The sequence below is a fragment of the Sturnira hondurensis genome, unplaced genomic scaffold (genome assembly GCF_014824575.4).
Source record: "Sturnira hondurensis isolate 20B ecotype Veracruz unplaced genomic scaffold, ASM1482457v3 Scaffold0014384, whole genome shotgun sequence".
Taxonomy (NCBI): domain Eukaryota; kingdom Metazoa; phylum Chordata; class Mammalia; order Chiroptera; family Phyllostomidae; genus Sturnira; species Sturnira hondurensis.
The window spans coordinates 22,911,419-22,927,085 of NW_028087015.1; the positions used below are offsets into that span (position 1 = coordinate 22,911,419).

Below are 15,667 nucleotides of genomic sequence, written 5' to 3' on the forward strand. Positions count from 1 at the left end.
TCTTAGAGCTCATATACCTTAGAGCAACCCTGGCTATGTATTCACTTTCAACAGAGGTTTCTATTTGAGGATCCTTTTCAATGTATTATTCAATATTTCTTAAATACCTTTCTAAAACCAATGCCAAAAATGTAGAGCAAAAAATCAAGGCTTTCAATGGATTTTTTCCTTGACCTAACATTGAAATCATAAGATGCGTCATGTTTCTCATTAGTGTAGGCTTCCAGAAATTTCTGAGGACTTTAATGTGCAAGAAAAATACTCTTCTCTATACCAGCTTCCTAATACTGTTTTTACTATGCTTTCCCTTCTTGGTCTTTGGATTTCTTTTAAACTCTCTTCACACATATCTTTTACTACTACCACCACTACTACTATTATTAATTAATTAAAAACACGGAAAAACCTTCAGAAATTAAAAACAAAATTAATGAGATCAAAATAAAATAAAATATTTATTTTTCTGAAAAATAATTGCCAATGCTATTCATTACTTTTATTTATTTTAGGCACAGGTCAAAATTTTTACATAAGAAAAATACCAATAAAGCATAAATGGGCTGAAACAGATCAACTATTTTGTTGAAAAACTAAATTCTACAAATTTGAAATAGGACTAGTAAATTGCATGCTGTGTTAAATATTGATGTGTACGTATTTGGGTTCCAACATTTTTTAACTTGTCAATAAATACCTTCATAAGTAGCTTGCAAAGCACATAATAAATAAATTATTCATAAAGCACAATCAAGCCAACTCAAATACTTCAGAACCATAATTCTAATTATATATCATGTTTTTAAGGGGGTGAGGAGGAAAGACATCTTGGTCATCCAAAGAAAGCATCAGCAGTTCAGAATATTTATACCTGTGTTTTTTTTCCTATGCCTCTCATTGGAAAATAATTTCCAAGTATCTGTGAGAAATAATGTGCTATAATAACACTTTAAATAAGTTTTTGTATATTTTAACTTCATGTTTAGCAAAGAATGTCAAAAATAGCAACAAAATATAGATTGATTTCATGAAAATAACCAGGCCAATTAAAGAAAACGGTGATTGAATGATATTCCGAAGCTTCCCCAGGTCACTGAGTCAGGAATTAAAATCAGGTCTCCTGAGTTAATTTCCGGTGTTCAACCACTGGTTTGCTCAACCCCTGTGCAAACATACACACATAGTGTACACCTCATAACCCCCCTGGTTGTCAAAAGAAACAGGCCATTACCTTTCCCACGTATTGCGGTTCTGAGCCCATGTACTCCTCCAGCACGAAAAACTGATTCCACACCCAGCCGCGCTTAACTCGCTGGAAATGCGATCGCTGCCCTGACAGGTGGATAACATTTTCTCTGGGCTCTGTGGCTAAAGTTCGTTGTAGCTGCGGTTGAAGTGGTGTTAGGAGACCTCCATCAAACAGGACCCAGAGAAGCAGGGATAAGCAGTTCCTTGTAAGCATTGGCAAAGGCTTTCCTACCGCCGGGTAATGCAAACTCCAGCACTTAATGCGGGATTGTGGAATCCAGGCTGGAGGTGTCTGTGGCCTCCACCACTGAGCGCTCTGTTTTACTGCAGAAATGGTAATGTCGGCATTAATCCTCCTGATGGAAAGGGTTCTGCAGCTTTATATTCCATCTAAAGGGGCCTGTAAAACAGATTAACAAAGATGCATTAAATTGATAAAATTACATTATTGACATCGAAACTCTCATTTTATCTGGCAATGTTTGAAAAAGAGAGGAAAGATTAAAAATTATATTGATAAATGTTTATTGTTATTCAACCTGTTAACTTTAATAAACTAAGCATTTTGCACACTTGAAAAAGTCTTGGTTACAATGAGGCAAAAGATGTATCATAAACAGAAGCAATCCGTTTTTTTTTAAATCATTTTAGGAATAAAACAGGAATCAGTGTTTTGAAAGCAGACTAAAAGTAAGGTTTTGCAACCTTAGCACTATGGATATTTGGGGCTGGATAATTCTTTGCTACTGGGGAGCTATCTTGTCCATTTATGATTTTTTGAAGAATCTCTTTTCCTTTGGTCAATAGATAACAAAATAGCATCCTCCCCATGACAAAAATATCTACAGACATTGTCAAATATCTCCCAGGAGGAATAAAACAGGCCAAGATGGAGAACCACAGATTTAGAGAACAAGGAAAAAAGAAAACAATTTTTAAAAAGCAAAAGATTCCCTACTAAATAATACAAAGAATAAGACATGTAGGGAAAAAATAAGATAGATTACTAATTATAAAAGCAAATAATCTCGATAAAATATGAATGATTAATAAATTATTAGATGGCTTTATAAGCTTTAAGTTACAATTTTTTCTCTAGCTTTGGTATAGCAGAAACCTTGGATATGTGGGAATTATTTTGTAAATGGAGTCTGGTTCAGGGCAACCTTGGATCTCTACCATGTGGACACCCTCTCCTTTGTGTTTAGGTAAAATGAGCTCTGAATATAACTTGATAACAAACATTTGTTTTTCATTCATTTATCTAAGGTTCACCGAGCACCTACACTGTACTAGGTCATTTGTTATATAGTAGATAAGAAAACAGACACAATCATTGCCTCTCCTAAATCAGAAATAGAGAACAAATTGACAGCCAAATAAATAGATGAGGGCAAATTTGCCACTGCTGTGAAAATGAGCACATGGAACGTGCTGATGCAAAACTGAAATTAGCAAACTAATCACATAGAATTAAAAATTCAACTCTGAATGCTTCATTTTAAACTATGTAACGAAATGTTTTAAAGTTAACTCCTGTTTTCAAGTAATAAAAGTAGAAAACTAGGAATTGTAAATATATAACATAATTAACAAACTTCATCATTCAAAGTTAAAACTTGATGATTGCTGTTAGTTTAAAAATGAGTGTTTTTTCTTGTCATCATTTAAAATACGGAGAAGAAAAAGGTGAAGCCTTTTGCATTCTGTTTTTCTGACAAAGTACAGCCAACATCACAGATACCACTACTTCCAACCCAAATCTGACTGCTTCGGGGTGTGTCGTTGTCAAAAGCAACACAAATAAAGAATTTGATAAATGTTAAAGAAAAAGTTAGCAAACTAATTTTGGTAAAAGCCTGTCATGGGTGACAATTACATTGAGAATTACAGGGATAGGAGCGTCCCTATATTTTTGCAAGCAGGCAAGGGACAAGCATTGCTTGAACCAGGGTGACTTCGCACATTTGCCACTAGAGGCACAATGCCCACAGCCCAGGGGGTTTTCAAAGGCCAAAAATGGAGGCCAGAAATCATACATAACGGTCCCAAAAGAAGAGAACTCAAGTCAAATCAATACACGTTTAATTAAACATCTGTAAAGCATGCCATTTTGTTCACCTGTCAGATGCAATTAAGTTCATAACTGAATACTTATTCAGTTACATATAATATAATAAAAATTATAATGCACTCACAAATATTCAAATTTCAGCATTTAATGTGGTGGCAATTCCCCGTGCTTGAGATAAGATGGTGTATGATAAACAGAAGCAATCTAGTATTTACAGAAATATTTACTATTGTTTTATTCTTGCAAATATTTTAATAAGATGTGAAGTGGGGCGTGTTCAGAAGTTATACTCTAAAAGTACTCTATAATGATGCTCCCCCCAAAAGGAAATAAAATAATAATACATGCTACTTATTTTTTTTTCCTTTTTCAAATTGTTGTTCAATTACAGTTGTCCTGATTCCCCGCAGCCAGTTTTTACTCTCCCCTGAGCAAAACTGCCATCCCCACCCTGCTGTACATTACTATGGGTCCTTATACATGGTAATAAGACCCTTGACTAGACCCTTCCCTTTTTTTCTCCTATTTTTCCTCTCCCCTCTCCCCTCTGGTTACTGTCAGTTTGTTCTTTATTCCCATGTCTCTGGTTCTATTTTGCTTATTTGTTTTCGTCCATGGTATTTTTATAGTCTTAAAGGATGTAACTTTTAGACAAAAACAGAAGTAGAATATGTATTTACTTTACTGCATCTTTTCACTCTGGAGAATTAGTGTTCATAAAAGTTAACTTTGACCTATATTGTCTAATACAGTGACCACTAGCCATATGTGGTTATTTAGTTGAAATTCAGCAATTTGAAAATGAGGTGTGCTCCGCTTTCAAACTGTACACCAAAATTCAAAGACTTAGTACAGAAAATGAGAATTTAAAATATCTTGTCCTGGCTGGTGTGGCTCAGTGGATTGAGTGTCAGCCTACAAACCAAAGGGTCTCTGGTTCAATCTCCAGTCAGGGCACGTGTCCGGGTTGTGGGCTCGGACCCCAGTAGGGGGCGCACGAGAAGCACCTGAACACTGATGTTTTCTTCCCTCTGTTTCTCCCTCCCTTACCCTCTCTAAAAATAAGTAAATAAAATCTTTAAATAAATGTCTCGTTATTCATTTCTGTATTTATTAGTTTTGGACATAATAATATATTAAATATTAACTCTTAATTTTATCAATTTAAAATGTTTACTTTTTAATGTGTTTACTAGAAAAATTTAAATTATATACCTAGCTCATACTTGCAGTTTGCAATATTATACATTGAACAGTACTGGTTTAAACAATAAAGTGTAAGTCACAAACTGTGATTTCTACTTAAGTAATTTATTGGTTTTTTTTTTGTTATAAAACAAGGTTTTTATGCAATACCATATCATGATGAATTACATACATCTCTTTGGTAAAAATCAATTCTATACACATTTTTGTAATCAGAGGTTATTGGTATTCAGATGAAATGTCAAACACGAACTGCATCAGATCTGCGTGACAGCATATTTAAGAGGTTAGAGAATGTTGGCAACTATTTTTAATAAGCCTGTGTGAGCACACTGTGCATATTTCCCTCATCTGTTTTCAAGTTTATATTGCTAACATGACATCCAATATGTCAGTGTCTTCCATATTTCTTCCCATACTTTTGTCAATCCTAGCTCAGGCAAGCTCAGACACATGGGGAGATGATTACCAATAGAAAAGATGGAGGCTAGAACTTGAACTGCCCAAACATAGTCTAACATAGAAAACAATTTAGAGTGTATTTTTGCTTTCCTGTTCCATGAAAATTTTCTCCAGTTTTTTTTTGATGTAGGATATCAAAAATCAGATATTAAAGACCATTGACACCTAAGGTAAATTCTCTAAATTAGTGCCTTCTTATTTTATAGTAGAAATTACCAGTCTTGTACTGTACATCTGGCTATATTCATCATTACTGTCACCATCTGATTTTAGATTACTCCTTTCCCCATTGGAGTCAAAGGTATCTAAAATCTCAGTTTTGATTCCCTACTAGAGTAATCTTTCAGAAACTCTGATCTATTCATGTCATTCCCCATCTATGATGCCAGAATGGGTGTCTCCAATGTCAGGGGATTAATTTACAAATGACTGGTAAGTAGACAAGAATGTGAGCATGGCATGGAAAGCATGTTGTTTCTTAAGCTAATTTCCCAGCACATCAAAGAGTTGCATCACCAAATGCATCAGCTATACACAAAATACTGTAATAAGGCTCAGGTTAATGGGAGCCACACAGGAGTACAGCATGGAACGCAATTCCCATTCCCTCACGTCCACATTCTGCTGCTTCCTTTGTCTTTCTTTGGACACACACTCTATTTTAGCATCTTGTGTTCTCTGCTTTGTGTGTACATTTTTCTGTGCCTCCTTCCCTAAGAAGGCTGATCCTCACTTATCTGTGCCACCAAAGTACTTTCACATTTCTTTAAAATAACAGAAATATTTGTCAGTGAATTTCTCTTGCTAATATTCTCATTGGGGTGATGATTGTTAAGGAGTATCATAGAGGTTTTGGGATCTGCACAAAGCCTTACTCTTTTTTTTTTCATGAGGGCTTCTATTTTAATGTGAATTCTGCAGAATGAAAGGGTTTTTAGGGACCCATGTATCACATTATAGTAAAAAAATCTGTAATTAAAAATGTAAACTCGTCTTTTCACTGCACATTGGGAATTTAATGTATAGCATGGAGACTGTAGATAACAATATTGTATTATATATTTCAAAGTTGTTAAATAAAATGTGTTAAAGTCCAGAATTGCGTTATGATATTCACTACTTAACAGGCCTCATCTACCGCTGCCCACTAGATCCTTGCCATTCTCCCCTCTTTGCTTCAAACCCTTTACCAAACAAGTCTTATTAATAGGAGTAGGAATCATTTATGTTATAGGTGAATTTATATAATGATTCGTTCCTGTTTTCTAGGTGGAGGGAAGAGGGACTATGACTGTGGCAAAACGCCTCTTGCAGGAGGTCCTTGCCTAACGTTGTCAATGATTTCTTGCCATTGGTATGAAACAAGATTTTCTGAAACCCACTTAACCACAGCTAATTAATAGAAACAGGAGTTTAAGTGCCTCATCAATGTTATAACAAAACAACGTTGAACAAAATTATGTTATTTGAGGACTTGCTGTATCTGGCATATGCTAGGTACCAAGAACATATTTCAGTTTGCATGAATTAGCCATTCAATGATAGATGACTTTCATTGAAAATTTCTTTTGTTCCATGTAGCTTTGGATTTTCTGTATCTATACAACTGCTTTGTGAAAGAAGTGCTATTATTTTACTCATGTTACAGATAAAACAGGAACAAAGCAGTTAAAGGGCTTGAACGTGGCCCAGAAATTAACGCAGAGAGGCAGATTTGAACCTGGGCTGGCTGACTGCAGAGCCCATCTCCTTGGACTTTCTTCTGTGCTGCCCCTGCATTAATGAATGTGCGAAGACATGAAAGCGTCAAGGCTTTCAAATCCTAGAAAGACAGACAATATACAATTTAGAGACCTGAGTTCCAAATTCTTTCCCCAAAGCTACACAGGTGATTCAATATTGGGCAGCTTAATTATTTTTAGATTGATTTAGATCTTCTGTAAAATTTGAGGATCGAAGCTGTCAGGTCAATATAGTTCCTTTGAAGTCAGGATATTCAGGACTCCCAGCACTGCCCTATGAGGATCTAAAAAGAGACACAGACTTCTAAGCAGAAGCAGGAAAAAAAAAAAACAAAACACCTAAAACCAGTAAGTGACAGGACAGCTATGTTAATAGGATCGGATGGCAGCTGAACCATTAAGAAGCTTCACAGCAACCCAGCTAATCCACCCATCAAGGCACTAGACGGGCCAGGTGACCCGACACAGGTGTTGCACAAAGAGGAATGTAAGTCGTTTCCCACTGTGTAGGTTTCTTCCAGTTCTCTTGAAACTGGGATGCCGTGCTGGGAAAATCAGATGAGAAGGCAGCCTGCTAAACACGCTTGACAGCTCCGAACTTGGTGGTCACTACCGGCCTTGGTGTACTTTAAACAAATCATAAAAAAGGTGGGCTCTAGAACAAGGCAGATCTGAGGAACAATCTTTAGTGAAGTCACAGTGCACAGCTACACTCAAAGTCATGTCTGTTAAGTAACAGTTGTGTTGTGAGGACACAAGCCACAATGCTGGTATGTCTGTGGAGCTATATACATGAAGAAATTAAACACCTTCTATTTCTTCATTCAATGAGAAATTGTGTGCATGTGCCGTATGTAACTCACACCGTTGCAGGGGAATCCTAAAATCCATTCCAAGGCTCTATAGCACTGCAGTCTTGCAGTGAAGAGAAGAAGAGATGATCTCCAACACAGGATGCTGCTCCCAGCAGATCCCAGCCTCCAGCCACCGTTTCCAGCCAGGGAGCTTTTAAAATGTCACACCAGAACAAAAGTAATACAAGGAGATTGAAGAACTCCGATTCTTAAGTGAAAGGAAAACATCTCCCTGAAGCATGACACATAGCCTGAATTACAAGAAAACCTTTACAGAGCCATCAACCTGGGTCCACTTCGCCTCAGCACCAATGGTGTTGTTATAAGAGGAAGAATAACAGACTTATTCTAAGGTGTCAGCACCCCGTGGAAACATGTGAACCTTAAAGAAGACATATTTGTTTCAAAGAACATCACCAGAGGTGTGTTTTATTCCATATACTGGATTTGGACACGGTGTTTAAAAATTTATATTTGTCTATTACCCCTAAACTTTTGTAGAGCCAACATGGCTTTCAAACACTTTCCAAAGCTGATAATGAGTCTCTGGAGCCCAATAGTCCTTTTAGCAGAAGGGATTTGGGGTTTTTTTTATGGCCGTATTTCAAAGCAAAGGCTACTTAGATGTAAAATAGCCAATGACAGCTTTCCTGTTAAGAGCGTCCGAAGCTAAGAGTTATCCAAAGGCTGTGGCTTCTCTGTTATTTATTTAGGGTTGGATGTGTTTGCTTTTGAGAATAGCTTCTGATTTAAAAAAACCTTATTTTATATAAATTACACTACAAGGTCTATCTTTGTTAGATGATATTTTCTTATACTGACATGCACTGATTATTATAAATGGTCCCCTGCAGCGGGTCACAGTCTGAGGCTGTCTGTGTATGGAATAGCATTTTCCTGGTGACTGTGCCTATGGTGTGATGTGTTTAATCACAAAGTTAAAAAAATACATATTTACATCCCCTCCTTTACTATGAAATAAATGATATTTTAATCTGAAGTAATAACAGAAAGAGGCCTTCTTTTTTCATACAGCATAAAACAGGACAAAATAATGTATATAATCCCCAAATTATTGAAATGTCAAAAATAAAATTTATCTGACTCCATATAAACCTTTATCTTAAAAATGTGTTTTAAAAATTATTTAACTTTGCATTTTAAATTTCATGCTTCACATTTTATACATGATATCTTCAATAATCATTTAAAGATTGCAGACCAATATGATAATTTAAAAATTCGAGTTGTAAGAAAGTTAACTGAGAGTTTTAATAAACATATTGTTATGTATAAATAATTTAGCCTTACCCTGGTTGGTGTAGCTCAGTGGATTGAGTACAGGCCTGTGAACCAGAGGATCGTGGTTCGATTCCCAGTCAGGGCACATGCCTGGGTTGCAGGCCAGTTCCCAGCAGGGGATGCACAAGAGGCAACCATACATTGATATTTCTCTCCCTCTCTCCTTCCCTATCCCTCTAGAGATAAATAAATAAAATCTTTAAAACAAAATAATAATTTAACCTTTGTCCAAGAAATAAAAGTGGGTCTTAGATTGCTTTGGGAATGGGCAGCCATTCCTACTAAAGCCCACTTGGTCCTAGTAAACTCACATCAAAAGATAATTTTGGCATCTCTGTTGTGCAGTAAAGCCCCAATCCCAACCCTTCTGCTTCATAAATTTGACACTGAGAGGTAAAGATGGTAAACCAATTTTCATCGTCTCTTAGAAGTAAAACAAAGATGCCTGAAGATGATCATTGCTCTATGATCTTAATTTGTGGAATTCATTGACCATTGCTCTCTGACTTGTCCACATACTGCTCTCTAATGTGTGCATTCAAGATCTGTCCAGAAGATATACAGCCTTGCGCCATGAAAAAAATAGGCCTTTATTGAAGAAATACATGATACAAGAAACATTGTACATAGAGTAAAGACACCTCAGTCCCCTTCAAAATAGGCACCTTGGAATCTCACACAGTTCTCCAAATTGCCATCAGCCCTGTTTTATTTTCCTGAATCTCACTGATGGTCTGAAATCTCTTCCCTTTCAAAGGTGATTTTAGTTTTGGAAAAAACAAGAAGTCATAGGGTGTGCCACATCTGGGCTGGAGGCGGGCTGAGTCACCTGGATGATTTGATGTTTCACCAAAAACCTCTACACAAGACATGATGCATAAGTGGGCATGTTGTCGTGATGAAGCTTCCAATCACCAGTTGCCCATAGCTGCGTTCTTCTGAATCACCAAAATAGTTTCCACAGAGAATGTTTAAGCTTAACACAAAATTCGATGTAGGTCTGTGGTTCTCCTCACTCAGTCATTTTGAATGTAATGGCCACACAGTGCACATGCTCACTCAACTGTGTCTATCATTTCCCACTGACTAGTAAGCACCATGGTCATTGTTCACACATGCACATTCCAGTCCACTCTCCTTGGCTGCCAGGTTACATGGACGTTGTGCAAACAATTCTCCTTATATTAACAATGGCTGGATGTTTCTAGACGTACCTTGTAACTACATATATACATATACATTTTTCCCCAGTGGAAGTGGGGCTCATTCATGGGATTGTGAGGAAAGCATGTTACAGGCCCAAGCACCAGAGACTGTAGTGTGGCACGATTTACTAAAGGGGAAATAGTAGGCTGCCCTGTGTCCTGTCTGATCATCTGCCCTGAAAAAAATCCAAGCTTCAGCAAGGCCAAAACACAGGTCGGTGTCCAGAGTTTCTGCTTCATATTAAAGCTTAGTCCTTTGGATCCCACAGGCAGCTGCTAAGTGGTCTCAGTCCCCATCCAAGTAACTTGGTGCTGTTTCTGACGGCGCTGCTTTACCCAAGCTCCCAACTGGTGCCAGCATTTTGAGTCTCCGCAGCTGCTGGGCTGTGCAGCCGCCAGATCCACGTGGTTACTGTAGAGGGAATGTGCCAAGAACTGGGCGAGCGTGAGTCACCAAGAAAGAGCTTCCATGTTGAACTGGGTTATATTGCCTTGGGCTTGGGGCAGATTAGGCACTTTTTAAAAAATCAATTTCTCAAGCTTCTGTGGGCTTCTGATGATTCCACCTTCCAACCAACCCCTTCTTCCCCTAGGCTAGCGTGTCAGGCCTCTATGGGCACCATGTTAGTTCCTATTGCACGTGCCTCATTGAAGCACTGCCCTTGTGTTGTTCTGACTTTGTTCTGAGCATGTTCTTCGTTCCCTCCACAGTCTGGGCAAGTGGATGGGAAGATTGAAAACACAGTCCTTTCCTGTTTGGGGGAGGAAGGTTGTTAATCTCCTTTGCGGGCAACAGTTGTGATCGCCTGGGGAATGCGTTAACCTGTAACATCCTGCGAAACAAATTTATACTCCCCAATGGATTATGCTTAACAATGCTGATTTCCTTTGCTTCCTTCCTTTATTAATAACTACAGTAGCTACTTATGGTACACATATGCTGAAATGATACTGGTATCTCCAGTAAGCCAAGAAAAAAAGATATTATGGAAACAAGAAAGAATGTCAACCGGGGGCACGTTTGCAGTAAGTGATGACAAGACACACAATCTCTCTCTCTCTCTCTCTCTCTCTCTCTCTCTCTCTCTGAAGCGAGACATTTGAGAACGTATTCACATTACTGGTGGAAATCTAACTGCATTGTTAGAACACCCTTGATATGATGTTCTAAAAACGGCGTTTTACTTCTTTGATCTTCTTCTGAAAAACCCAGTAACATCCGTCTAATCATCCAAAAAACATTAGACACTTCCCAACTGAGTAACATTTTATAAAATACCCGACCAGTACTCTTGAAAAGGGTGAGTGTCACCAAAAACAAGAGAAATTTGAGAAGCTGTCAAAGCTAAGAGGTGCCTAATGAAACATGACAAATTAAATGTAATGGATGGGATCCTGGAACAGAAAAAGGACATTAAGTAAAACTAAGGCAATCTGAATAAAGCGCAGACTTTAGTTCACTATGATGTATCAATATTGATTATTTAATTATAACAAATGTGCCATACTAATGTAAGACGATAAGCATGGCAGTGAGTAGGTATAGGGCAGACTGAATCCTCTGTACTTTTTTTCCCATTTTTCTGTAAACCTAAACCTGTTCAAAAAAATAAAGTTTATTTAAGAAAATAAAAGGCAACCTTGGAATTGTAACAAAGATATTTAATAGACGAGAAAGGAAAAGGAACTTCCCAGCAAAACAATAGAGGAATTCCAGGGAGCCAACCGTATGCAGGCTCAGGGAGCACCAGCCCAGCTGGAGCAGAAGGAGGAACACCAAGATGCGTAACCCCAAGGAGGGGAAGTGAATGGACACAAACTAATGCACAGCACGGTATCTTTAAATGACCAAGAACAACTTATACTTCACTGGAGAACTTGGGAATGAAGTAGTGATTAGTATTGAGAAAAATAAGGAAACAAAGAGGCAATTATTCATTCCTTGGAAACAAGCAAAACTACCAGAAATGAAACTGGATTATATCGTTGCATGATTATATTCACATGTGAGACAACTTTTGCAACATTATAAGCTTCCTTTCTTTAAGACATGAACAACATACTTGAACAGCAGACCCAATATGGAGTCACTGGTGCTAGGCACCATGAGAGCTAACCAAGACTTATTTGCAGTTTCAGCATGTCCCGGGAAGGTGACCTCTAACAAGTCAACCTGGAATTGCCTGCTAGGCAGCACTACTGCACTAATCTGCCTGACAGACTGCCCTTCCTGCCCTTCCCCAAAGGAAGGTGACCTAGCCTGAAATTATCTATTATTGACTAGAAACTTCTCTTTTTCCCACCCACTTTTGCCTATGAAATCCTTTCATTTTGCACAGATCCTTAGGGCTCCTTCTCACGGCTAGATNAAAGAGGCAATTATTCATTCCTTGGAAACAAGCAAAACTACCAGAAATGAAACTGGATTATATCGTTGCATGATTATATTCACATGTGAGACAACTTTTGCAACATTATAAGCTTCCTTTCTTTAAGACATGAACAACATACTTGAACAGCAGACCCAATATGGAGTCGCTGGTGCTAGGCACCATGAGAGCTAACCAAGACTTATTTGCAGTTCCAGCATGTCCCGGGAAGGTGACCTCTAACAAGTCAACCTGGAATTGCCTGCTAGGCAGCACTACTGCACTAATCTGGCCGACAGACTGCCCTTCCTGCCCTTCCCCAAAGGAAGGTGACCTAGCCTGAAATTATCTATTATTGACTAGCAACTTCTCTTTTTCCCACCCACTTTTGCCTATGAAATCTTTTCATTTTGCACAGATCCTTAGGGCTCCTTCTCACGGCTAGATGAGATGCTGCCTAATTCATGAATCATTAAATATAGCCAATTAGAGCTTCAAAGTTATTCAATGAATTTTGTTTTTAATGCCAAACTTTCAGTAGAAAATCAATTCTTAATAAATTAGAGCTATTTTGTAAATTGACAAATTTTAGTCAAATAAATGAGAAATTAAAAAATATATTTGCTAATAAAATGAGGGATCTCATTTTCTAGAGGCTTGGTTAGTGGCTAAAAAATGGTACAACCTACTTTTGTACCAGGAAACATTTACATGGAGTAATGGGACAAGGTCAGGAGAAAAATTACATATTTAGAGTCCTCTTTAGAGATTACCTTTGTAAATGGTGGAAATCTTCAGTATTAGAAATAATTCAAGGCCTGAAAACCACAGAATCTCCATTCTGAAAGCCACTCCACAATGCCTGAAAGAAGTATACTTTGTGTTGGAAAACAGTTTGGATTTTTATCCTGCATTTAAATTCTGTATCCATAAAATAAGGCAAAATGTTCTCGCTGAGGTACGTTAATGAGGATTTACAGGAAGTCCATCAGGAGGAAATGATTGAGAGTTGCTCAGAAAATCAGTTTAGGGTAAGATTGGATTGAATCCCCTTGGATTTGTTTTCTAGCAAAACATCCAGGACTGTGAAGAATCTTAAATTTCATCACTTTCTTTCAACTCTGCCTTCCTGAATTCTCAACTGTATGCAGTTTAATCGGGAGTGAGTAAAAACAACACCAAAAGTGGTACATTCTGATAACAAAACTAAACAGTAGAGCCCCATACTTGTGGAATGGTGTTCAAAAACAAGTCATTTAAGAATAATTATTTTAAGTTGCTGGAAATTGTCTTGGGCATATACAGCAAGTGGGGAAACATTCATTCAAGGAAGTCTACTAATTTTTCGTAAGAACAGCAAGAGTCTGTGACGTTGAACAATGACCTGCTTTCTTAAATGATATATATATATTTTTAAGATTTTATTTATTTATCTTTAGAGGGGAATGGAAGGAGAGAGGGAGAGAAATATCAATGTATGGTTGCCTCTCGTGCGTTCCCTGCTGGGAACTGGCCTGCAACCCAGGCATGTGCCCTGACTGGGAATCGAACTGCGATTGTGTGGTTCGCAGGCCAGTGCTCAATCCACTGAGCTACGCCAGCCAGGGCTTAAATGATATTTTTAAATGTATATATTTCAGGTCTGTGTTACAGAAGCTCCCTCCTCTGGGCAGGTGTAAGCAAGAAGTTGGAGACTCTCTCTCCACCCAGCTCCTAGATTGGAACTATGGTTTTAGCCGGGAAAAGGAGGGGACTGCAACGTTTCTTATCTCCCCTCCTCAGGCTGTGTTGCAGAAACCCTACTTCATGCAGGTGTGGTGGGGAAAATTAGCCTCATTTTCTCACCAGCCCTCACTCTTGGTTAGAAATTCTACTTCAGTTACACTAGGTTGCAAATATGAGGGCTCATCCCTTCCACTAGCTCACTTGAAAGGCAAAGATTCCACATTTGTAACAGCAAAAGGAAGATGATCAGGGCTGCCACCTCCTGTCACCACCAGAGCCACTGAGAGTGAGGGTGGCTTGCTGGAAAAGTGGGTCTTCGCTCCCAACTTTGTTGCACTGGTGTGGATATTCCTCCCAGGAAGACAGAAGGTGCAAAGGACAAAGAGCTACATCACTTTGTCTGAGAGAACACACTTCACTTTGAACACAATGTGAACTCCTTGTCTAGGGGAATTGTTGAAAAAAATGGAGATGTTGGTGGAGAGCAGTTATGAAGATGTAGGCAGATCGAATGACAGAGCAACCAGAAGTTTGATAAAAGCAAATGATTTTAGCAAATAGATACGAGCAAATGGTAGAACAACAAGAAGTTTAATAAAGAGAACTAAGCAAAGGGATGAACAAGAAGATCCCTTTGGGATCAGTCAACTCCAGGGGATGGGGAGGCTGTGCACATGCGCTAAGCTGTTCTCAATCGGCAGCAATCCCTGGAGGGAATGAAGGAGAGGTGAGAGCCTTCTCTTAGCCGCACTGGACCCATCAACACAGGCAGGAGCCTCACTGGAACAAGAGACCTAAACACGACTTCAAATACTGACTGAGGAATCAGTTACTGTAACCCAAGGGTAACTCCTAGGAAACCAGTCTTAAACATCACCCCCAACCTTGTGCTCTCTCTCAAGAGCAGGTAGAGATGAAATCTTCCAGGTACTAGTCCCCAGGGAAACATGGAGCAAAAAAAGTGAAAATTCACTGATCGGTAATAATAGCCTCCAAGACACACATATATCCAATGGTACAGGGTAAAAATCGAACTGGCTAAACAGAATCAAGCACAGCCATTCACCAACAGGTGGCCTGTGCTGACACAGGGCCAATGCCGTAAACAGCCAGGTTAACAGAACAAGGAGAAAATCCAGAACAGGGGCATCAGAGGCTGCACACTGTGGGCATAACCAACTTTTCTGAATGAGCGCATCCAATGTCACTGAACATGTAAGTGACCAAGCGAAAGCCAAGAACAATACCCAGGGAATGGGATTGGAGGTTCAATGTCTACTACTGCTACAGTGTATCATTTATAAAGTTCAATGTTCAACAATGACATGCAAAGCAAAAGAAAAGTGTGAGCCACATACAGGGGATAAAAAGCAGTCAGATAAATTGGATTTCATAGGGGCCCAGATAATGAACTTAGAAGACAAGGCATTAAGCAGCTATAAAAAACATGGACTTTCAAACTAATGGCTCTCATCTTGCAGTG

The 15,667-nt window shown here is 38.5% G+C and overlaps 1 protein-coding gene across 1 annotated transcript in view; it reads right to left on the reverse strand.

The window, feature by feature from the left end:
- Positions 1–15,667, reverse strand: part of CDH12 (cadherin 12) — a 347,372-nt gene that overhangs the window by 226,207 nt on the left and 105,498 nt on the right. Inside the window, exon 2 of the mRNA XM_037063046.1 lies at positions 1,229–1,645. Within this exon, the coding sequence (XP_036918941.1) occupies positions 1,229–1,459 (231 nt within the window). The 5' untranslated portion in view covers positions 1,460–1,645. The remainder of the gene's footprint in view (positions 1–1,228; positions 1,646–15,667) is intronic.